The sequence below is a fragment of the Leptonychotes weddellii genome, chromosome 4 (genome assembly GCF_054177405.1).
Source record: "Leptonychotes weddellii isolate Sample4059 chromosome 4, ASM5417740v2, whole genome shotgun sequence".
In the NCBI taxonomy this organism is placed as follows: domain Eukaryota; kingdom Metazoa; phylum Chordata; class Mammalia; order Carnivora; family Phocidae; genus Leptonychotes; species Leptonychotes weddellii.
Window position 1 is genome coordinate 24,838,191 of NC_138372.1, and position 25,065 is coordinate 24,863,255.

The 25,065-nt window shown below is 36.2% G+C and overlaps 1 protein-coding gene across 1 annotated transcript in view; it reads left to right on the top strand.

Moving 5' to 3' along the window:
* ZMYM4 (zinc finger MYM-type containing 4) overlaps positions 1-24,249 on the top strand; it is a 127,704-nt gene extending 103,455 nt beyond the window's left edge. The window contains exons 19-29 of the mRNA XM_081816848.1: positions 916-1,003; positions 1,973-2,026; positions 2,792-2,971; positions 3,343-3,437; positions 7,482-7,653; positions 7,830-7,925; positions 9,981-10,132; positions 17,822-17,933; positions 19,407-19,655; positions 22,307-22,436; positions 23,529-24,249. Of these exons, the coding sequence (XP_081672974.1) occupies positions 916-1,003; positions 1,973-2,026; positions 2,792-2,971; positions 3,343-3,437; positions 7,482-7,653; positions 7,830-7,925; positions 9,981-10,132; positions 17,822-17,933; positions 19,407-19,655; positions 22,307-22,436; positions 23,529-23,736 (1,536 nt within the window). The 3' untranslated portion in view covers positions 23,737-24,249. The remainder of the gene's footprint in view (positions 1-915; positions 1,004-1,972; positions 2,027-2,791; positions 2,972-3,342; positions 3,438-7,481; positions 7,654-7,829; positions 7,926-9,980; positions 10,133-17,821; positions 17,934-19,406; positions 19,656-22,306; positions 22,437-23,528) is intronic.
* Positions 24,250-25,065: the final 816 nt, after the last annotated feature.

Below are 25,065 nucleotides of genomic sequence, written 5' to 3' on the forward strand. Positions count from 1 at the left end.
AGTTGTTTGAAAAAGGAAAGAAGAGGATTTAAAAAAAAAGGAAAAAAAAAGGGAGTGAATGTGATCAGGCAGGAGAGTAGAAAAAAACCATACACTAGAGTTTTAGGGTATATTTTGATCTGTCAGAAGAAACTATGTCAAAATTTTAAATAGAGAACAACTTATATATATATGCCAGAAATACGGGTAACTACTATGAAGGAATAGAATATGGCTCTAAAAATGAAAAATAAAAATGTTTTTTAAAAAAGGGATTGATAAGGTGTTGGTTGAAAAAGGGAAAAAGAAAAATTAAAAAAAAAAAAGACAGTTAAGAAAAAAATTAACTTTGAAAGACTAAAGAATCATGGAAAAAAGCCATGGATTCCATTTGCATTATTCCCCTAGCACTGGAGTTCTGCCATTCTCATTGATGGGTAAACTTGGTCTTGGCTGGCTGTTTTCGCTGATCTTCTGGGGGAGGAGTCTGTTGCCATGGTTCCCAAATGTCTTTGCCAGTCCTGTCCTTTTTTAAAACTTAAGTATTAATATTCTATTTTTAGTTCTTAATCATTCCAGAAAAATAATCTGTAAATCCATTTTCATGATTATGTTTTGGCTTTATTCCTATATTCAAAGCATGATCCCTATTTAAGACTTCTGTTGTATAATAATTAGCATGTTGAAAGAAGGCAAATAGAGCCTTAGGATGGAAAACTGTTTGGCTCAAGATAACCTATAGATAAATCATGTGTTATGAGGGTAGAATATCGATAAGAACAGTAGTTACATGCTTACCATACCCTAGACATGTCCTAAATGCACTGTGTGCATCACCTCATTTAACCTTTACAGCAACCCTGTGGGGTGGATACTGTTTATTTTAAACTCATTTTGGAAAATAGGATATCATACTTGCCCTGGTTATGCAATCAGGAAGTGATGGAACCAGAAGTTGAATTCAGTCTGTCTGACTCCAAAGCAAATGACAGTAACCAGAAGTTGCAGGTACATATCCAGAAAGGTTTCTAGCCTTAATTAGTACCTCATTGATATGGGGGTATAAGAAGAGATAGAGAAAATGGTGTTTGGATAGTTGAAATACATGAAGGCCTTTTCCTATATCACTGAGGAGCCAGGAAATTATTTTTTCTTGACAAATGTTTTCTTTTTTTCAGTGATGGTTTTTACAAAGCTAGCTGCTGGGTTTAGGATTTTGCATAATAAATGCTAGATGATTTTCAGAACACTGTAGCATTTGGAAAAAATGTCTGCTTTCCTCTTGTGTTGCCATTAAGTTTTAAAATCATATATATCCTGAGAGATGCATAAAAAGGTTATTTTCCTACTTTTTCTGGTCTCATTTTGCTCTCTAGTATATAATCTCATAATTCTGACCCATTTGTATGTGGAATTTAATGTCTTAGAATATTTCCCCCTGTGCTTGATCGTCTAATTTCTGATACTTAGTTTAGAAGTTTAAGCAATTCCTGATAATAAACCTCATTTTAAGTTGGCATCTCCATTCACATTGTTAACATTTTTCAGGTGCTTCCTCTGTACAAATATTGTAACTTTGCCTTAACCTAAAAATTGAGTCAGACTGAAAAAACTTTCAAACCTAACCTGCAAGATAGATAGTTGTAATCATATTTGTCAATTTGTAAATAAATTGTTCGTGTGTGTGTGTGCATTTGTTTCATGGTAAAAAAAAATTTCAGAAAACACAGGATTGTAAAATAAATGTCTCTCTTGACCTGACTTCTCTCATACTGCTACCTGGAAGTTTAACTGCTGTTACAGTCATAAATTGTTTAATTTCATTTACCACTAATGCCTAGTTTTATTAATGAATCATTCTTTCTGCATATGAAGGCTATTTTCTTAGCATTCCCTAGTATGATTCATTTATATATGCAGTCATTTTATTTGAGATGCAGTTTGCTTTGTGTATACATGTAAGTTATTAAATGGACACCTTTTTTTTCTTTAGGATCCCAAACTTCTGAACAGGAACTCTTTCTAGACACCAAGATCTTTGAAAAAGGTTTGTAATTCGACATATATTTCAGATCTTAGAAATAGTATCCTTGGGGTGCCGAGGATGGGATGGAACTGGTGTCAGGTTTCCTGCTCAGCAGGGAGTCCGCTTCTCCATCTTCCCCTATCCCTCCCCCTGCTCGGGTTCTCTCTCTCTCTCATAAATATATAAAACCTTTTTTTTTTTTAATTTTATTTATTTATTTAACAGAGAGAGACATAGCGAGAGAGGGAACAGAAGCAGGGGGAGTGGGAGAGGGAGATGCAGGCCTCCCGAGGAGCAGGGAGCCTGATGCAGGGCTCGATCCCAGGACCCTGGGATCATGACCTGAGCTGAAGGCAGATGCTTAACGACTGAGCCACCCAGGCGCCCCGATATATAAAATCCTTAAAAAAAAAAAAAAAAAAGAAAGAAATACTATCCTCAGTTATTAATACAAACCCACAAAGTATTAGTATCCTTGGATTTAATATTTGTAATTTTAGCTATTTGTTGGGGGTATCAGGTGTTTATGTATGCTAATATGTAATGAGAATAATAAAAGGTACCTCAGATACTGGTTTTAAGGATTAATTGAAATAATGCTTTAAAGTGTATACCAAGAATATGAAGCCAGTTTTATGAGGCTGGTGAAGAAGTCTTTCATTCTTTAGTGTACCTAGTTAAATCGGCAGTCATCTCGGTTTTGTTATTCCAGGGTTCAGGAAGGTTTCTCAGCGCAAATAGAGTCTGTCTTATTTTGAGCGTATGTTTGTTTTCTGTCTGTTTCAGACCAAGGAAGTACATACAGTGGTGACCTTGAATCAGAGGCAGTATCTACTCCGCATAGCTGGGAGGAAGAGTTGAATCATTATGCCTTAAAGTCAAATGCTGTGCAAGAGGCTGATTCAGACTTGAAGCAGCTCTCAAAAGGAGAAACTGAGCAGGATCTGGAAGCAGATTTTCCATCCGGTTTGTGCCACATAAAATACTCTTGATTTTAGAAGATTGGTATAACTCTGAATTGACATTATGAAGTAGATATACAGTGTGATAATCTAGGGCACAAATGATGCCCACCTTTGAAGGTTAAATAATAAGTAGTTAATTTTGTGTTGTGTTTAACCTTTCCCATAGTAACCATGTAGGATGTTTCCTTGATTTTTAATGAAGTTTTTAAGTGCTGTATCCTTTGTTTTTCTTAAGAATGTAAATAAAGTTATTTTATCATGAACAAAATAATTAATATAGTGATGATTACCTGATGTTTCCTCCCCCAGTCTGTTTTTATATAAATCTGTGAGTTATTTACCTCAATTTATGCTTTCTGCTGATTATTATAGAATCCTTTGACCCACTGAATAAAGGACAGGGAATCCAGGCACGTTCCCGAACAAGACGACGGCACAGAGATGGCTTCCCTCAGCCTAGACGAAGAGTAAGCAGTAGATTAATTTTTCTAGCATTTTCTTTCCTTCGGTGTGTCTTGGTTCTTGATGTTTACAAAGCTCTGTAATGGGCAGGGTCACAGAATTCCATACATTGTTCTACCCAGCCTTGTACTTTTTTTTTTTTTTTTAAGATTTTATTTATTTATTTGACAGAGATAGCAAGAGCAGGAACACAAGCAGGGGGAGTGGGAGAGGGAGAAGCAGGCTTCCCGCCAGCAAGGAGCCCGATGTGGGACTCGATCCCAGGACCCTGGGATCATGACCTGAGCCGAAAGCAGACGCTTAATGACTGAGCCACCCAGGCGCCCACAGCCTTGTACTTTTGTGCCTTTATTTCTGTTTCTTATAATCAAGAACCATATCTTTTGAATATTTTAAAGGGATATGTAAACCTCGATGTTTTGGTAATAGAGGTACTGAGATAAGTCTTCTAGCATGGCACATGGCAGATGCTTAGTATGTGGTTATTATTATGTAGCTGTTCAATGTTTGTTGTGATTGTCATCATTTGAATCATAGTTATATAAGCCTTTTCCAGCTAATAGAAGGGTAACCACAAAAATTTACAGTTTACTGGTGGATAGTTTGTTACTCATTTGTGTTACAGTAAGTCATCCAGGACTTGCTGGGGACTGATAGCTAGGAGCATGTACTGACTCATGGCCCAGGTTTCAGCCATTCAGATACAAGAAAGGGTAGCGTTCCTGCCACTCCAGAATAGTATGACACAACACCTGTGTATGTCCCGCATAATCATGCCATCTTTATGAATTTATAAAATTTTGTAAATGTATTTGTACTATATTTGATGAACTCAAAATAATAAACAATATATGGCAGACAGCTGTTGTTGAAAAAAAAGACTATTACCTTTTACTTTGTTTCTTTTAGCATGGTCTTTTTCTTGTTTTTATAATTGAGGGTGTTTTGTTGTTTTACTTTAAAAAGCTTTTTATAATCCTTGTTGTACACTTTTTTTAAAGTCTCTAAATTTAGCTTTTTTTATATATTATAATGAGGTTTACTTTATATAATATAGTATAATAGTGAAATTCATGTGGACTGTTTTTCATATTGACAGGACTTTCCCGTACTAAAAACTAAAAGAATAATAGCCTTATTTAAAAAAATTATCTCTATTGAGTTATAATTACATGCAAAAATTCATATTTTAAGTGTAAAATTTGATGAGCTTCACCAAATGTATTCAGTATGTAATTACCACCACAACTATAGCACTTCCACTGTCCCAAAAGCTCCCTCATGACCTTTTGCAGTCAGTCTTCTCTAGCTCCTGATAACCACCAATCTGCTTTGCAGATTGATGCAAAATGGTACTGCTTTGCCTTTTCTAAAATTTCATATAAATGGAATTATGTAATTTGTAGTCTTCCCTGTTTGGCTTCTTTAACTTAGCATAATGTTTTGGAGATTTATCTATGTTGTTTCATGTATCAGTAGGCCATTCATTCCTTTTTATTTCTGAGTAGCATTTCCTTGTATGGACAAACAGAATTTGTTTAACAGTTGATGGAAATTTGGGTCATTTCCAGGTTTGGGCTGTTTCAAATAGAGCTGCTATGTACATTCTAGATATAAATCTCTGTGTGAACATATAGTTTCATTTGAGGAAAAATATGCAGACGTGGGATTGCTAGGTTTTATAGTAAAGATTTTATTTATTTTAGAGAGAGAGTGAAAAAACAGAAGCCGGGGGAAGGGCAGAGGGAGAGGAGAAAATCTCAAGCAGGTACCGTGCTGAGAGTGTTCCCCAGTGCCGGGCTTGATCTCACGACCCTGAAATCATGACCTGAGCCAAAATCAAGAGTTGGATGCTTAACCAACTGAGCCACCCAGGCACCCTGAGATTTCTTTTTCTATATTGATTTTATGTACTGTGATTTTGCTCAACTAAAGTCTAGGATTTTCTACCTAGACAATCCTGTTATTTGTAAATAAAGATTGTTCTACTTTTTCCTTTCCAATCTTAATGCACTTTTTTTTTTAATGTATTGCACTAGCTAGGATTCTTTTATGTATTGTACTAGCTTCAATACAACGTTGAGTATTAGTGATGAGAGCGGATCTTCGTGCCTATTCTCAGTCGTAGGGCAAGTGTTCAGTTTTGCAGTATTAACTATGATATTACTTGTAGATTTCTTGTGGAGGGCCCCTATCAGGCAGGAAGTTCTCTTCTATTTTTAATTTGCTGAGAATTTTTATCATGATTTGTGTTGAATTTGTCAGGTGGCTCTCTTGCATCTATTGAGATGCTCATCTGGTTTTTTCTTTCTCAGTCTATTAAAATGATGACATACATTAATTCTTAAAATGGTAAACTAACTTTGCATTCATGGGATGAATCTTACTTTCTTCTGATGTATTTAGTCTTTTATCTATTGCTGGATTCAGTTTGCTAGTATATTGTTAAGGTTTTATAAATGTCTCCGTTGAAGAGAGAGTGATCTGTAGTCTTCTTGTAATGACTGTCTGGCCTTGTTCTCAGGATAATGGTAACATTTGTACAGTGAGTTAGTGTTTACTCCCTTTTTATTTTCTAAAATAGAATTGATATAATTTAACTGGTGGGTCTATAGGGGTTTTGTAGGAAAGTTTTAAACTGAATTAAATGTTTATGGCTGTTTAGATTATCTCTTCTAGAGCAAGCTTTGTTAGTTTGTGTCTTTTAGGAAATTTGTTCATTTTATCTGCCTTGTCAAGTTTATTGGCATGACAGCATTCTCTTAACTATCCTTTTAATGTCTCTAGGATCAGGTATTGGTAATTTAATGTTTTCTCTCTTTTTTTCCTGATCATTCTAGCTAGAAGTGTATTTTTTTTATCTTTTAAAAGAACCAGCTTTTTAACTTTATTAATTTTTCTCTATCCTTTTTTCATTGATTTTTGTTCTTATTTTTATTATTTCTTTAATTTTCCTTACTTTGGGTTTTATTTCATTTACTTTTTTGGTGGGGGGTAGACAGAGAGAAAGATAGGCAGGCATAGGGAGAGGGAGAGAGAGAATCCCAAACAGGCAAGCAGGCTCCATGCCCAGTGCGGGGTCGGATGTGGGGCTTGATCTCACGACCCCGAGATCATGACCTGAGCTGAAATCAAGAGTTGGATGCTTAACTGACTGAGCCACCCAGACACCCCTCTTACTTTGGGTTTTAATGTGGTCTGCTCTTTCTAGTTTTCTTAAAGCTTTGATTCTTGATTTTAGACTTTTATTTTTCATAGAAGCATTTTAATACTATAAATGTCATTGTAAGGTTTAGCACTGTGGGAAAAAATGTTTTCATTTTCACTGAAGTTTCAAAATATTTTCTAATTGCATTTGTGGTTTCTTCTTTGACCATGGGTATTTATAAATGTGTTGTTTAATTTCCAATTTTTGAGGATTTTCTTTTTTTTTTTTTTTTAAGATTTTATTTATTTGACAGAGAGAGACACAGCGAGAGAGGGAACACAAGCAGGGAGAGTGGGAGAGGGAGAAGCAGGCTTCCTTCGGAGCAGGGAGCCTGATGCAGGGCTCGATCCCAGGACCCTGGGATCATGACCTGAGCCGAAGGCAGATGCTTAATGACTGAGCCACCCAGACACCCCAATTTTTGAGGATTTTTTTAACATCATTTCATTATTGGTTTCTAGTTTAATTTGATTGTAGGTAGAGAATTTATGGGGGCTTGTTTTGGATCCCAGAATGGATCTGCTCGTATGTTCCATGAAATAGACCTGAGTGGTAATAACTCTTATTCATACTTCATAGGGTGGGTTCACTTTCTGGAACATAGTACTCTAATGTTAGTAATTATTAGAGTTCTGCATTTCAACTCTCTCCTTTTTTTTTCTTTACTATATGGATTGGATTAACCTCTAAAACTCTTTCTAGCTTTAAGAACTCTGAATATTTAGGATCTAATAATAAATTGTGTATTCTGTAAGTTTATTCCCTTCTTTCTTTGAGAACTATGTTTCTTAAAGATTCAGAACTAAATTTTATATTCTGTGCATTTTTGGAATTCTTACAGGGACGGAAGAAGTCTATAGTGGCTGTGGAGCCCAGAAGTCTTATTCAAGGAGCCTTTCAGGGATGTTCAGTGTCTGGGATGACACTGAAATACATGTATGGGGTAAATGCCTGGAAGAACTGGGTTCAGTGGAAAAATGCCAAGGAAGAGCAGGGGGATCTGAAATGTGGCGGTAAATACACAGCATGAATTTGTGTCTTGATTGAGGGGGTTGGGGGTATATAATTCAAGTCATCAATCTACACAAAAGGGATACACATTAGGTCAAAAATTGCATAAAACTTTGGTTTTGGTGTTAAATTTTCCTCCATTTTTATTTAAAGTTTTAATTTCTTCTCTCCTTGTCAGGTATTGAACATGCTGCGTCTAGCCCATGTTCTGACCCTTTAGGAAGTGCTCAAGACCATGCAGTCTCTCAAGAATCCTCAGAGCCAGGCTGTAGAGGTAAAATCATTTCTCTTTGTAGTCTGAATTCTCTGAATCACTTTTTAATATTATTGCCAATTTTAAATTTGTAAATGGGAATATTTAAGATTATTTAAAAATTGGAGTCTTATGGTAAAAGAGAGAAATTAATATCCTACTCTGAATTACAAAGATCTTGTTATGAAGGTAAGGTTGTATGGGCATGAATTTGTTATGCAAATACGAGGAATTGTATTCCTTCCTCTAACATTATGCGGGTGACTCAAATCTGTATTCTTGAGCCCTGTATCTGTAACATGGAACCCATTGTGACACTTCTGCTGTTGGTGGTGGTGTTGAGAAAAATTTTACCTGGAAAAGCCTTGCCTCTTCTGTAGGAATTTTTCCTAATAATAAACTCTGTGAGACTGGGTGCCAGGAAATTTGGGACCCAATAAGCAATTCATATAGAGCAGCAGCGTTTAATTTTAGAGCCTACTTTTTTTCCCCTCTGGTTTTGAAGTTCCTATTCTAAACTTTTGTTTTCAGTTTTTATTTTCCTTTTTTATTATCTGTGTCTTATGTGAGATACTTACTATAATCTTTGTGGAATGAGATAGGGCAGGAATGGATGAGTATGTCCTTGTCACTAGATACTTTGCATCTTTCCAACTATACCTTCTTTCTAACAATCAGGTAATTGCATGCACTCTTGGCTTCACCTCAGTCTACCCTGCTGGCTTTTGGGTACATGTCACTCTCCTTATTGGAGCAGTTAGTAGCTGCTGTGGTCTGTGACTGATGCACTGAATTCCTGCAGATCAAGTGTAATCTCTGCTGAGTGATAAAAATATACTTTTAGGGAGGTTTATTAGGCCCTTTAACTCCCAGTTTGAGCCAACGCACTCTTTGTTTTAAAGAAGGAAGAGGGATAGGGAGAATGGAGAGGTAATATTATATTAGACTACCAGGCCTAAATGCAATAGCCACAGGGGATGCCTACTCATTTCTGCTATTCATTCATCCAAAAAGTACTGAATTTATGTACCAGGTATGTACCATGCATGGTGGTTAGGTACTTTGGTGAAAAGGTCAAACATGGTCCTTGCCCTTCTGAACCACCACTTACCTTTTAAAAAACTAAATCAGGGGAACTCGAGTGTATCTTTGAAAACATGCAACCTTATCTAAATGCAGAGGAGCAGTGACTAGAAAAAGAGTACTTTCATTCTAATCTGAATTGAAGTAGGATCTCTACTGGAGTAGTTTCTCTACATATCAAATTGTAGGATCTCTACAAATCAAATTGGGTCGCTCTCCTGGTAAAATTAATTCAGTTCTTAGTTGTCTTCAAAGCCTTAATATGCTAGTTGAGATTTACCACCATTCGCCTTCATCTGCCCTTCTTGATTTTTTCCTGTATATCTGAGTCCCCTCAATCTTTTCATTTTTCTGTATTCCAGCATTTCTAAGGGCATGAAGATGTTAGATGTTACTTGAAGTGTTCTTTATTCAAATAAATCGGAGTTAGAGAATGTTAAACAGCATTTTTATGCAGATATTCTCAGAACCGTTAATAAACCTTTTATGTATCATTGTGAATTCTTCAGACGCAGATATAGTATGCTGCTGTTTTCTAAATTTATTAGATCTTAGAAACCCAGTTTTCTCCAGCTCTCATATTACTAGTACTTTGTGGAATATGCTTCGGGAAGTATTTTTATATCCTTAGATTGCAATTCTTTATTCGTTTGTTTAATTCTTCTTCACCTTTCAAGGTCTGGCATTAGTGTCACATCCTCCAGAATCTCACCTGACCCTTCCCTGTCTGATAGATGTTCCTCATTTGCTTTCCTAGAATCCTTCTTAAACTAAACCCCTGTCACAGCACCTGTTACACATGGTGCACTGCATTGTTTTTATTTCTTTAACTGAAAAAGCCTTCAGATCGGGATTTATCTGTAATCCATGTATTCACCAGTGTACACTATAATGTCTAAGCCCACAGTAGTAGTCAGTGTTTTTCAGTGACTAAAGTAATGTTACTGTGTTTCTTATAAGTTAATATTTCAGATGTTTTCTACCTTTCCATAGTCCGTTCTATCAAGCTGAAGGAAGATATTCTGTCCTGCACTTTTGCTGAGTTGAGTTTGGGTTTATGCCAGTTTATCCAAGAAGTGCGGAGACCAAATGGTGAAAAATATGATCCAGACAGTATCTTATACTTGTGCCTTGGAATTCAGCAGGTATCAAATTCAGTAATTGTTCTAAAATGTATTGCATTTTTAATAATTCTGATAGATCTTGTGATTCAAGCTGAAAATTATAGTGTATATGGTGGTTTGGTATTGCTTTTATACTCTGTTCTTAATGAACCACTGCCCCTGATTTAAAAGTCTTGATCATATAGCCTTCCATAAGCCAAATTGAGACTGTTAGTAGAATAACAGAAATTCAGGATGGTGCATTTTATTGTTCTATGGACAAAAAAGGCAAAAATAGCAAAGTCACAAAAAGTGACATAGGTGACTGTGTGTGTATATATGTACTTATGTAAATCATGTAGTCTTATTTAAAATTTTCTAAATGCACATTAAAATAACAGACATGGGGCACCTGGGTGGCTCAATCAGGTTAGAGTCTGCCTTCGGCTCAGGTCATGATTCCAGGGTTCTGGGATTGAGACCAATGTCGGATTCCTTGCTTAGCGGGGAGTCTGCTTCTCCCTCTCCCCGCTTGTGTGCTCTCTTCTCTCTCAAATAAAGAAATAAAATCTTTAAAAAAATAAAATAAAATGACATACCATTATTTGTCTATCACATTAGCAAAAAATATTTATAACACTTATTGTTGATACGAATTCTGTGAAGGGGATTTGCCTTCATAGCTGGTGGTAATTAGTACACACTTCTAGAAAGTAGTTTTGGGCATGTGTTTCAGTAATATTTTTGAATGTTCATACTCTTTTGCCAGTAATTCACTTTTTGGGAGTCTGACAAAGCTAATACTCTGAAATTCAGACATCATTTGCACAAAATTGGAAATAACTTCAATGCCCACCAGAGTGTTATGTTTAAGTAAATTATAATATATTTATAAACTTGTATATTATGTAGCCAATAAAAATTGTTTACAAAGTAACTTCTAGTAACGTGTAAAATACTAATACTAAAGCATTAAATAAACAAAATGAGAATATGAATTCTATGTGCATCAGTATATGTTAACATACAATGATTTTAAAAACCAGTCCTATAAATATGTAATAAAATGAAATGCATCAAAATATGTTGATAGTGGTTATCATCTTGGGTGGTAGTGCTCTGGATGTTGTTGATTTTTCTTTTCTCTATTTGCGAAATTTTCTTCCATTTGTATGGTGGGGGGGGTGTTCTTTTATTTAGGCATTCCTAAAGTTTTGTTTTTTAATTATAAAAGTAATATGTGTTCAGTGTAACTGTTAAAAACAGTAAGTTGAAGGCATATACGGACAGTTTTCTCTCCTTCATTCCCAGTCTCTGAGATAACCAGTGTTGCAGTATCTGTCCTTCTGTGTCATACACATATGCGTGTGTATAGATGTTTTAGATGTGTATAGTTGTTTTGCTTAGTTTTTAGCAAAATGGGGCTGATACCATATACATTTTTTTTCAGCTTACTTTTCTCAATCTGTGTATCCCTCCAGGTGAACATAAAATCAAATTCCTTCCTTTATAAAGGAAAGCTGCGTAATATTGCAGAATACGAATATACCAATTATTCACCCTTTTTTCTTTTAAGTATTCACGTTACTCCCCCCCTTAGTCTTAATACAGTGGTTTAGTAAATATTTTATTTGAGTGCCTGATGAACTGATGCTTTTATTTTTAGGTTAAAGCATATATAGATTTTTCTTTCTTTTTTTTTTAGGATTTTATTTATTTATTTAAGAGATTGAGAGAGAGCATGGGCAGGGGGAGGGGCAGAGGGAGAAGGAGAAGCAGACTCCCTGCTGAACAGGAAGCCAGAGGTGGTGGTGCTTGATCCCAGTACCCTTGAATCATGACCCGAGCTGAAGGCAGATGCTTAACCGACTGAGCCACCCCAGGCACCTGCATATATAGATTTTTTAAATTTTAAGATATTTTCATTTTACTTTCCAGAACGGTTAATTTACAGCTTTACCAGCAGTATTATGAGTGCCCATTTCTTGGATTCTCCTCTTTATAATGTTTATTATTCTGATGGTCTGATGGCTTAAAAAAAAAGGGCATCTGGTGGCTCCAATTTGTATTTTCCAATTTTTATAAAGTAGAATGTCTTTTTATGCTTTTGGTCATTTGGATTTTTCCTTTCTATCTGTAGGATCTCTTTTATATTGGGGATAAGAACTCTGATGTAAATGCTTGAAATAAATTTTTCCAGTATATTTTTGTTTTCCAGTTTTTGTTTATATATTTGCCATTCAAAAATTTTTCTTTTTTACATAGTTTAATAATATGCATTTATTTCCCTTTAAAATTCCTGGTTTTTCTGTGTTGCGTAGGATGGTCTTCCTACTTAAGTATTTAAATTCTCATAGATTTCTTTCTTAAATATTTGGGTTTTTTTTTAAGATTATCTTTAATACATCTGAAATTCATTTTTGTACATGATACAAGTGTATTTCTGATGAATAAGATTTGTGATGGGTATCTAGTTATGCAAGCAGCATTCGTTTTCCCGAGAGTCAAAAGAGTACTTCCGTTATTTAATTATTATTCCCACTATATTTTGATTCAGTTTCTTGATTGTAAAAGATATATATATTTTTTAAATTTTATTTTATTTGACACAGAGAGAGACAGTGAGAGAGGGAACACAAGCAGGGAGAGTGGGAGAGGGAGAAGCAGGCTTCCCGTTGAGCAGGGAGCCTGATGTGGGGCTCGATCCCAGGACCCTGGGACCATGACCTGAACCGAAGGCAGATGCTTAATGACTGAGCCACCCAGGCACCCCTTTTATAGGTTCTTTCAACCAAAATTTATCGCCACGCATGCATTTTGGTTAGGTAAAAATTGTGAAGATTCTAAAGCACACTTCCTGTACTTTTAGAGTTTATGATATTATGGATCTAAAGAGCATTTTCTAATTTTATCAATGCAGATGTCAAGAAGTGTGGTAGTGATTCCTATTCTGATTTGAGTATAATCAAACGTCATTGCTGTGATTTCAGTAAAAAACATTGGACTGCTTTACATACCAAATACTCTGCCACCTATAAAATATACTCTAATTTGTGAGACAAATCAGAAACTTAGAGTTTTTTCTAGTATATTTATCATATTGTTATATTAATAAAACTATTAAAAAGGCTATAATTTAATAAATTGTCAGCTGATTGTTTTAGAAAGTAAATATTATGAACATTTTATCAATTTTGACAAAAAGTAGCTTTTCCTTAACTGTAAAGAATTTTAAAAGGTTACTTATGTTGACATCTCAAATGTGCTTCCTCTTTTCTTTTTTTTCTGATTATAAAAATAATTATGCTTATTGTAAAGAATTTTAAAAATACATAAAAATGTAAAGAAATAAACTCAACTGTAATGTCAATACCTGGACCACCGTTGTTAACATTAGCCAAGAAGGGGATAATTGACAAAAGAAACAAATAGGCAAGTAACAAAGAAAATCAACAGATAGCTAACAGGCAAAATGTACCAGGAATGCCTAATAGTCATTTACTGTGTATGCTGTGTATTAATATAAGCTTATTTCATATATTAACTCATTTATTTGTTAGTGCGCCCCTCTGATGTATAAGGACTATCATCATCACCATTTTCTGCTAGGCACAGTGAGTGAAAATCTTGCCTGAAGTCCCCAAGGTAGTAATTGGCAGGGCCAGAATGTGAATCCAGATGGTTTATTTTCAGAGTCTGTTCTTATGATCACTGTGGTGGACCGCCTCTCTAATATGAATGGTACTCAGCTATAACTAAGGAAGAATTTCACCCATTAGGCTGATTGAAAATTGAACGATTGAGGGGGGCCTGGGTGGCTCAGTCATTAAGCATCTGCCTTCAGCTCAAGTCACGATCCCAGGGTCCTTGGATCGAGCCCTGCATCGGGCTCCCTGCTCTGCAGGAAGCCTGCTTCTCCCTCTCCCACTCGCCCTGCTTGTGTTCCCTCTCTTACTGTGTCTCTGTCAAATAAATAAATAAAATCTTTAAAAAAAGAAAAGAAAATTGAACAATTGAGAAGTTTGATAATACCAAGTATTAGTGAAGACGTATACATTTTTCTTGTGTGGAGGCTTTTTCAGAGGGCAAGTTGATGTGACTTTTAAAACTTTAAATGCATGTAGGGGTGTCTGGCTGGTTCAGTCAGCGGAGTGTGTGACTCTTGTCTCGGGGTTGTGAGTTAAAGCCCCGTGTTGAGTGTAGAGATTACTTAAAAATCCTTAAAAAAAAAAAAAAAAAACTTTTAAATGCATATAGATTCATCAGTCTAGTAAATCCATTGATCAGTATTTTTCCCCAAAGAAATGCACGCACATGTATATAGAAAGACATGTATTTTCATTGTAACATTGTTTTTAACAGCAAAAAATTGGAAGCCATCTATGTGTTCATCAAAATAGTAATGGTTCAGTCATCTGTAGTGTGTCTGTACTATTGAATACCATATAGTAGTTAAAAAGCAGTGAATTGCTCTTATACATATTTACATGGAAAACTCTTAGAGACATATATTTTTAAAGTAGTGTAGTGCAATATTTACATTATGATAAAATACACACATCATAAAACTAACCATTTTAAAGTGTACAATTCAGTGGCATTAAGTACATTCAGGATGTTGTACAATCGTCATCACTATGTTGCTCTAGAACTTTAATACCCTAAATGGAAATCTCATACCCATTAAGTAGCCGCTCCCTATTACCTCCTCCATTTAGTCCCTGGCAACCATAAATCTGCTTTCTACCTCTATGGATTTGCCTATTCTGGATATTTCATATAAGTAGAATTATACAATTTTATATGGCCTTTTGTGTCCAGCCTCTTTCAACATAGGGTTCACGTATGTTGTAGCATGAATCAGTACTTCATTCCTTTTATGTCTGAATTATTTAATTCTTGGATATACCACATTTTGTTTATCCACTCATCTGTTCATGGACATTTGAGTGGTTTCTACCTTTTGGCTATCACGAAAAGTGAATGATACTGTGAACGTTCATGTACAGGATTTTGTTTGAACGCCTGTTTTCAACTCTTTTGGGTCTTATGCCTGTAAGTGGAATCACAGGGTCATATGGTAACTCTATGATTAGCTTGTTGAGAAACCAACAAACCCTTTTCCACAGTGGCTGTACCGTTTTACATTCCCAGCAACAATGTATGAGGGTTCTATTTATCTCCATATCCTTGCCAACATTTGTTAATTTCCTTTTTTCTTAATAGTCATCTGATGGATATGAAGTGATATCTCACTGTAGTTTTGATTTGCATTTCCCTAATGACTAAAGGTCATTGAGCATTTTTTCATGTACTTGTTGGCCATTTGTTTATATCCTCTTTGGATAAATATTTAAAACCTTTGTTCCATTTCTAAATTGGGTTGTTTGTCTTTTTGTTGTTGAGTTGTAGGATTTCTTTATATATTTTGGATATTAAACTCTTTATCAGATATGTGATTTGCAAATATTTTTTCTTAGTTTCTGGGTTTTCTTTTCACGCTCTTGTTAGTGTACTTTGATGCACAAAAGTTTTGAATTTTGATGAAGTTCAGTTTATTTTTTCTGTTATTTTGTGCTTTTGGTGTTTTATCCAAGAATCCATTGTCAAATTCAAGTTCATGAAGATTTACCCCTATGTCTTCTTTTAAGAGTTTTATGGTTTTAGCTCTTATGTTTAGGTCATTGATCCATTTTGTATTCATTTTTTTATCTCATGTAAGGTAGGGATACCTGTGAGTTAGGGATAATTGTTTATGTAGATAGCCAGTTTTCCCACCACTATTTGTTGAAGAGACTGTTCTTTCTCCATTGAATGGTCTTGACATCCTTGTTGAAAATCATTTGATATGTGTTTACTTGACATGTGTTTATTTTGGACTCTCAATTCTAATACATTTGTCTATATGGTTATTCATATAGCAGTACACACTATTTTGATTACTGTAGCTTTGTACTAAATTTCGAAATAGGGAAGTGTGATTCTTCAAGATTAACTTGGCGATTCAAGGTTCCTTGCAATTCCATATGAATTTGAGTATTGGCTTTTTCCTTTCTGGGGGGGAAAAAAAGCCATTGAGATTTTGAGAATTGCACTCAGTCTGTAGGTTGCTTTGGGCAGTATTGCCATTTTAACAGTATTCTCTTCAGATCCATGAATGAGATGTTTTTCTTAAGTATTCTTTAATTTGTTAGCGTTCATTTTTTTTGTAGCTTTAAGTGTGTAAGTCATGTACCTCCTTGGTTCAATTTATTCTTAAGTATTCTTTCAGATACGATTGTAAATAGAATTGTTTTCTTAATTTCCTTTTTGTATTGTTCTTTGCAATTGATTTTTGTGCTGCTTGTATCCTGTAACTTCCCTGAATTCATTTATTAACTCTAATAACAATTTTTTGTGTGTGTGTGGCTGTATGTATTCTTTAGAATTTTCTATATATAGGCTCATGTCATTTATAAGTAGAGATAGTTTTACTCCTTAGGACCTTTCCTATTTGAATACCTTTTATTTGTTTTTAAGGCCTGGTTACTCTGGCTAGGACTTCAAGTACGATGTTAAATGGAAGTGGCAAGAACAAGCAATTTTGTCTTGTTCCTGGTCTAAGGGGGAAAGTGGTTTTTAAAACATGTATTTTATATGTACTCATATGTTTGAGTAAAGGTATAAAACTCAACTCTGTATTTCTAATGTGTAGTGAGTTGGAGTATGTCATTCTTCACTTTTTCTGTATTTTAACTTTTTTTCCATAATGAGGATATAATATTTTTAGGTTGTGAAAATAACTTTATTAAAAGAAGAAAAGGCGAATACTTCTCAACAGTAAAACTGTGATCTAGCAATGTCATGAATTGCCTTTGAAGAAGCCTATAAAAATGCATGTATGAAATGGCATATAATTTTTATTAGCCAGAACAGATGTAACTAGAAAAAAATTTTTCTCCCAAGCCATACATTGGATAGAAAAGCAGAAAACCAAAATAGCCATAGATAAATAAATTAAAAAATACCAAATCTTAAAAACAGCAAAAGATTTTTGGCATATAAGTATACCTTGTGTTATTCTGTAAGTGCTCATTTTATTTCCCTGAGTGATTTCATCTACCTGCCCTGTAACCTCAAGATGTTTTTTAGCAGTACTTACCCAGGCTGTTTCTTGTTTCCCATTCTGTGATATGATTCTTGATGGCTATAATTAGCATAGTTTTAAATCCTATAATTAGACTTGAACTTTTTGAAGGCTGGGTTGAGAGCTGTGGTTTAAAACTTGGGTATCCTCAGGTCACCTGACACTAGCTAACTGTATTATTTCAGGAAGTGATCTTGTAACTAGGCTAAAAAACCAAAAACTTCTGAGAGCACATTTGCATTTAGATCCTGGGAATTTGAAAAATGATTTGGAACATACAAATTAGAAGCAATTTTTTAGTATATTAGTTTCATGAACTGAATAAAAGGTACTTAATTATTAATAATTATTCTGTATCATCCATGTTTTAAAAAGGAAATAGAAAATTTTACCTTGCAAGCTCAGTGCTTGAGGTATTGACAGTTCATATGAAAAGGACCTTAGAGCTTGAATTCTGGTATTTTAAGATGTATCCTTAAAAAATGGTTCACAATGTTAAGGGCAAAAATTAAGGGTAAACTTTATTCCTTAAAATAATTTTTAAAAAACCCAAAACTTTTGTTTTCTTTGTATCAACATATATGTTTCCATTTTTTCTCTTGTAGTACCTGTTTGAAAATGGTAGAATAGATAACATTTTTACTGAGCCCTATTCCAGATTTATGATTGAACTTACCAAACTCTTGAAAATATGGGAACCTACAATACTTCCTAATGGTAGGATGCTTATCTTTTATTTTGATTCTTTTCATGATATGCCTTCCTAAATTGCTTAATTTTTATGATTATCTTTTTATAAATTGTTCACTTATATTTCTGTCTTGATTTATAGCATATTTGGACTTTTGAGGAGAAAAATCTTAGGCTTATTACTGATTTTAGTAAAATTATAACTTCCATACAGTGTATGTATAGATACTAACAAAAATAAAAAACAACTGGAAGTTGTATTTACTTTTTAGAAGCCATTTTTGGTCTGGTAGTGTCAGTGAGGTTGCACACTGTACCAGCAACTGACACATACTTTACTTCTAGATTGTACCTACTAGCAGTGGACTTTGACTAGTTCATTATCAATACCCTGTACTGGTTGTTACAAGAGTTAAATCTTCATCCTTGAATTTATCTTTGACCATACGTTGTTGGACACCTCCCTGATGTACTCCTGGTCTTAGGCTCCTAGGCTGTGAGCGGAGAGGTTGAATGTGATGTTCAGGAATTTGTGCCCCTTTCTTTTGGGCTAGAGAGCACCTTTGAAGCATTCTGAGCAGTGTGGTGGCTTGATGCATTTAGCATCCAAAGAAGAGACAAGGGAGATAAAATTGGAAGTAATAAATTCATATTTTTGGTTAGTCTCCCAAGAATAGAATGCATAAGCAGGAACAAAGAGGATTGGTGAGAGAACATAAGGAAGGACCTGCATTTAAGGGCTGTCATGAGGAGTGTGCGCTTAAAGGTGTACTCATCTTAATTCTTCTGCAGGACACCTGCTTTTCAAGAATAATCCCATATAAGTCATCACAGTAATCACTCTTAATATAAATGTAAAATAAGATGGGGTGTGAAGGAGGGAGGGAGCTAGCTGCCTTCTAATGATTTGAGCTAAAATGAAACTGAACCAGTTAACTGTAAGCATAATGATCTCAAACAGGAGGAGTCTGCAAACTGCTTGATTTGGCCTGCTGCCTGTTTCTGTATAGTCCATGAGTTACAAATGGTTGGGAAAAAAATCTAAAGAAGAGTAATATTTTGTGGCAAATGAAAATTATATGAAATTTAAATTTGTGTGTATAAGTAAACTTTATTGGTACACAGCCACACCTGTTTGTTTATGTATTGTCTGTGGCTCCTTATCTTCAATAACAACAAAGTTGTTCAGAGCCTCTGTGGCCCACAGTACTTGAAATATTTACCATCTGGCTCTTTATAGAAAAAGTTTGCCAAACCCTGGTCTAAAATAACAATGGATTAAAACTGTTTCAGGGGATTGCTCACAGTGTCTGCTTCAGTGGAGTCATCTGCTCTTTCTTTGCGGTGCCTTTTCTGGTTTTCCATATAAGGAAGAGGGGGAAAGATGGGAACAATGGATCATTTCCTTTATATCTTCCTGTCTGAGAATTTGAGAAATTACTTGGTCCTGTTTAGCAGGAGCTTAGTACTGTTAACTGCTTTCCCCCTTCTTCGGTGCAGGTTACATGTTCTCTCGCATTGAAGAGGAGCATTTGTGGGAATGCAAACAGCTGGGCGCTTACTCACCAATCGTCCTCTTGAACACCCTCCTTTTCTTCAATACCAAATACTTTCAACTCAAGAATGTTACTGAGCACTTGAAGCTTTCCTTTGCCCACGTGATGAGACGGACCAGGACTCTGAAGTATAGCACCAAGATGACGTATCTGAGGTTCTTCCCACCTTTACAAAAGCAGGAGTCAGAACCAGGTGTGTGGTGGAGTTTGTGAGATTTCTATTTGAAGTCCGGTTAGTATACAAATAGAGACTTAACCACAGAAGGGTAACTGTAAATTCGAGACATGAAAGAGTGTAGCTTTAGATTAATATGTAGATGCTTTTTTATTGCCAGGGCTAGGTTATAGGTTTGCCACAAAATGAGAGCAATCACTTGCTTCACTGTACTTTTATTGGCTTTTAAATTAGAAAGTCTGATTTAATTGGTCCAGGAGTGGAGCCCAAATAAATCTGCGTTGTAAAACTTCCCAGGGAATTTAAACATACAGCTAAAAATGAGAATCACTGATTTAGACGCAATAGATCGGCCAATCGCCATTTAAAAGGAACCTGTCTAATTTTTAAATCTACTGTTTCTAAATCTTTTTTTTTTTTTTTGACCAGACCACCTCTTTTTAGTTAACATTAACTGTCAATTTCTGAAGAAACTTAAAAGCTGGCCTAGAGTATGCAAATGGTGTTTGACTTAATTTTTCAACTTTACAGTTGTGAAAAAGCGATATGCACGCATTCAGTAGAAACTGTACTTTGTGGACTTTTGGTATTTTCTTGGGCTAGTGGAATGCTGGGCAACAACAGTCTGCAGCTCCCAGTTAGCCCCGGGATCATGAGGGTAGACAACCCTTATGTTCTTTTTTTTTTTTTTTTTAAAGATTTTATTTATTTATTTGAGACAGAGAGAGCATGAGAGGGAGGAGGGTCAGAGGGAGAAGCAGACTCCCTGCCGAGCAGGGAGCCCGATGCGGGACTCGATCCCGGGACTCCGGGATCATGACCTGAGCCGAAGGCAGTCGCTTAACCAACTGAGCCACCCAGGCGCCCCGACAACCCATATGTTTACAGCCATTCTGCACCCAGTCATCTTTTTTACTTTCCACTATGGTATTTAATCAATGACATGAAGTAGTCAACAATACTTTATTATAAAATAGGCTTTGTGTTAGAGGATTTTGCCCAACTGTGGGGCTATGTAAGTGTTTTGAGCATGTTTAAGCTACGATGTTCGCTAAGTTACATGTATTAAATGCATTTTCGGTCATCGTACGTCAAGGAAGATCTGTATTGCTTTTGTACACGGTGGAATAATATCAGCAGTCACAATTTTCTTAGAAGGCTTATGGTCTTAACATTCCTAAAACAGCCTATTAAATAATAGTTTGTTTTTAACATTTAAAAAACTAACATATTATGGAACTAGAAATCAAACATACTAATTTTGACCAAAATTGTAAGTTCTAAAATTCCCAAAATCAAGTTGTTACTTCCTTGGGATAAGAGTGAAATATGTATTTTTTGAAAGTGAGAATTTAAAAATTACTGAAACTTAAAATTACTTAAAAATTCTCTCAGTTGCTCCTTTTCTTTAGAAAATGTAACACCATTGTGCTTTTTCACCCCATGACTATGTCCTCTCTCCTTTATTTTGTTCGTATATAGCCCACTTTGTGCTCTTAACTGATGTTAATTGGGGGCAGGGAGAGGCAATCAGGTAACATTTCCCTGTTTTCTGATGAGGTGCTTTCAAGACTGGTAGTAAGTTCAGCTTCTTTTCTGAATGAAGGAGTCTTTATATTTAGGTATCCTCTAAATAGAAGACTGGGGTGAATTTTAAGTAATAACTAATGCAGGAAGCTGGGGAAAATTCTTTGCTACCTATTAAGAGCAGCTGTAAGAAAAGAAGAAGAAAACCTTTTTCATCAGGTTTGCAGCAGATCCACCACCCACTATTATTTTCTTGAAGCCTGAAGGGAGAAAGTGGGAAAGAAACAGCCCTACTTTCCATGTCTTCACCCTAGTTTCTTTTTTTTTTTTTTAAAGATTTTATTTATTTATTTGACAGAGAGAGACACAGCGAGAGAGGGAACACAAGCAGGGGGAGTGGGAGAGGGAGAAGCAGGCTTCCCGCGGAGCAGGGAGCCCGATGTGGGGCTCGATCCCAGGACCCTGGGATCACGACCCGAGCCGAAGGCAGACGCTTAACGACTGAGCCACCCAGGCGCCCCCACCCTAGTTTCTTTTTGATAACTTTTGGCTTCTGCAAAATTCTGTTGGTGAAAAAGGGCTTGCCCTATTCTTATCAAACGGTCAACTTTACTGAGAATTTCTTTTCCCAACAAAGATTCCATTTCTCATAATACTGTGACAGATAAAAGAAACTTGACCAAATGCCCGGTGGACACTGATGACCCACAGTAAAAGTATTTTCAGGTAAAAAGGTGACAACTTCTCTCTTGATCTCTCCTGTAGAAGAGCACTTAGAACCCTTTTTTTTTCCTTCTTTATCTTGTTGTGGCTTCAGATGTACCTGATGAAATTTCATAACAAAGTCAGGTTCAGAATTAGGACCTAACTCTTCCAGTACCATGCTTTTTGCCATGCTGCACCCACTTTGGTGAGCAGGGGGACATAAATTTTACAGAACAGGGACTTTGATTTGTTCAGTCCTATTAAGCAGTACTTAAAATACTGCCTAGGACCTCCATAGGTGCTCAGTCAGTCCTTGTGGGATGAGTGAGTGAACGGGAGAAGGGAGTGACAGTTCTTACTGGAAACAAAGCTCTGGGTGTCTTGAGACTGGAAGAAAAGATTTTTCTAATCTTCTGATTATTATTTCCCATCTCAAGATAAACTAACTGTTGGCAAAAGGAAACGAAATGAAGATGACGAGGTTCCGGTGGGTGTGGAGATGGCAGAGAATACTGACAACCCACTACGATGCCCAGTCCGACTTTATGAGTTTTACCTATCAAAATGGTAAGCAGCCTTCTTCTGGACTAGATTCAGCACACTTCAAAAAGTAGTTAACATGTTTTGGATTTCAGATGCTTAAGTATCAGAAATACAACTTCAGACAAGGATGTACCTTTAATCTCCTTTTGTCCCTGTTTTCATATCTGCCTGGATTTTGGACCCTCAAACAAACTGCTTTTTCTTGATAATTATTTTTCTGAAAATCTCTTCAAAAGCAAGAATCACAGCTATTTAATCTTTACAACTGTTGCTCAACCTTTATGTGATAACTAAACTGTTGTGATTTTACTGTATTACATAGGAAAAATTTTAGAGTAGAGGTTGTACTGCTAAACCTATAAATAGAAAAACAATTTACTTATTTATTTTTTAAAAAGATTTTATTTATTTGACAGAGAGAAACACAGCGAGAGAGGGAACACAAGCAGGGGGGAGTGGGAGAGGGAGAAGCAGGCTTCCCGCTGAGCAGGGAGCCCGATGCGGGGCTCGATCCCAGGACCCTGGGATCATGACCTGAGCCGAAGGCAGATGCTTAACAACTGAGCCACCCAGGTGCCCCGAAAAACAATTTATTTTTAAAGAATTTGTATTTTTTGAGTGGTCTTTCTGTTACAGAAACTTTAAAGACTTTAGAGTTGTAAGAGCCACACTAAAGTACTTTTTTCTCCAAGAAATATAGTGACTGGGTTTGCCCCATGGTAATGTGTATTGAGTGCTCTTGGGGATCATTCCAGGGCATTGGGTGCTGAGGATAGGTGGTTCTCAGCCATAGTGTCAAATATGAGTTGAATTTTTTCTTGCTCCTAATAATGTTTTAAATACTAAAGTTTGTGAGCAACTTATACTTTGTCTTCTATTAACATTATACTCACCTCCGGTGAGTGGAGGAGGAAAAAATGTGCAGTTACAGATTGCACCTGGGGCGGAATGCCTTTAAACTTATCTCCCTGGGTGCGTTGCTTATCTATGACATTAGTCACAGTAGGGAAAAAGGTGAGAGCCACTATATTAAAGAGTAGTTACGTATTTCCTATACTTTCTGATCCCCAGTTTCCTTAGTTTCTTTCTTTCTTTCTTTTTTTTTCCTGTGGATAGTTCTGAAAGTGTGAAGCAGAGGAATGATGTGTTTTACCTGCAACCCGAGCGCTCCTGTGTTCCGAATAGCCCCATGTGGTACTCCACATTCCCGATAGACCCTGGGACCCTGGACACCATGTTAACACGTATTCTCATGGTGAGGGAGGTACATGAAGAACTTGCCAAAGCCAAATCAGAAGACTCTGATGTTGAATTATCAGATTAAAGTGGAAGTGGGGTTCCTATTTTCATACACATGGGTATGCACCAAACTGTGAATGCATCCAGCTTTGGAAAACGATGTACAAGTACAAGTCCTCTTGACTTGATTATAAGATAATGGAAAACAGATGACTCGTGAACCACAGTGTGGATGTACAAATGAAAATTGAAGGAAAGAATATGAACTGAGAAATGTTGTTCTTTGGCAGTGATATAGTTCTTAGACATCTTCAGAATGACTAACCAATTTCTCTGAGTGGTGCATAATCTTATTTTGTTTGGGAATAACAAATTGTGGAATATTTTTAAGGAAAACTGTTGTATAAAACTCTACCATAGTAACCTTAGACCTTAGAGAGGTAGCTTTGGAATAAAACCTTGGCTGCAGGAGGCTACTTGGGCAAGCCCTATGTGCACGTCAGGGGAGAAATCAGTGCAGAGCTAAGAGTGACATCAGATGAGGACTGTGGGACCCAGACTTGAAGACCCAATAAAAATACTCAACTTTTTTTTAAAAGGTAGAGAGTGAAGTGGTCTTGATTTTGATTTTCACTGCCAAGCCAATTCTGTGAAGGATAGAAGCCTCTGGTGCTTTTGCCATGGGCCCCTCACATCAGGGAAAAAGGCCTTCACTGCTGTTCACACAGTAATGTGTCCCTTAAACTTTCTGGGTCTTGCCTTCTCAGCTGTGGGTCTGGATTTGGGTAAATTGAGGTAAAGGGGCTGAAACTCCACGAACTGATTATGCACACAGAAAATCTGTGGAGCCCATTAGACCCCAAGTGTCTTGAAATGTTTGTAGAAAACCCACTAAAATGCCCACTTCTCTGGGTGTCAGCCTTTATTGCTGCTGTCTCATAGCATGAGCTGTGGTACACAGAAATGGGGGTTCTCCTTTTGTTTTCATTTTATCCCCAAATGGCAGCTTTTCTCTCATTGTTTTATCTTCCTGTTCCCCCAAATCCTCTTATTTTGCCTTTGCACCAGTTTCTGGAGGCCCTTGTCATTTCAAAAAGAATAGTCTCTCTCCTTACTCTGGCAAACCTGTGGGTGATTCCACAAAGACACAGTATTACTTAGCTATCAGAATTATGATAGAAAAGGTCCTAGTATGTTCCTATAAAGCATTTGGAAAATGATCTTGTTGCCCTAAGAAACTTGAAAATACGGATTCTGGGGTTAGGATATAAAGACACTGACTGTCTTGCATATCATATCCACAGCAGGTCTTATAGCATTATTCCAAACTCTAGCTGTTTTAGTAGTTCTATGAGGATTGCAAGTCATAGGTGTGTTTGGCATATCAATCCATCTCCCTCATCTCCATTCTCAG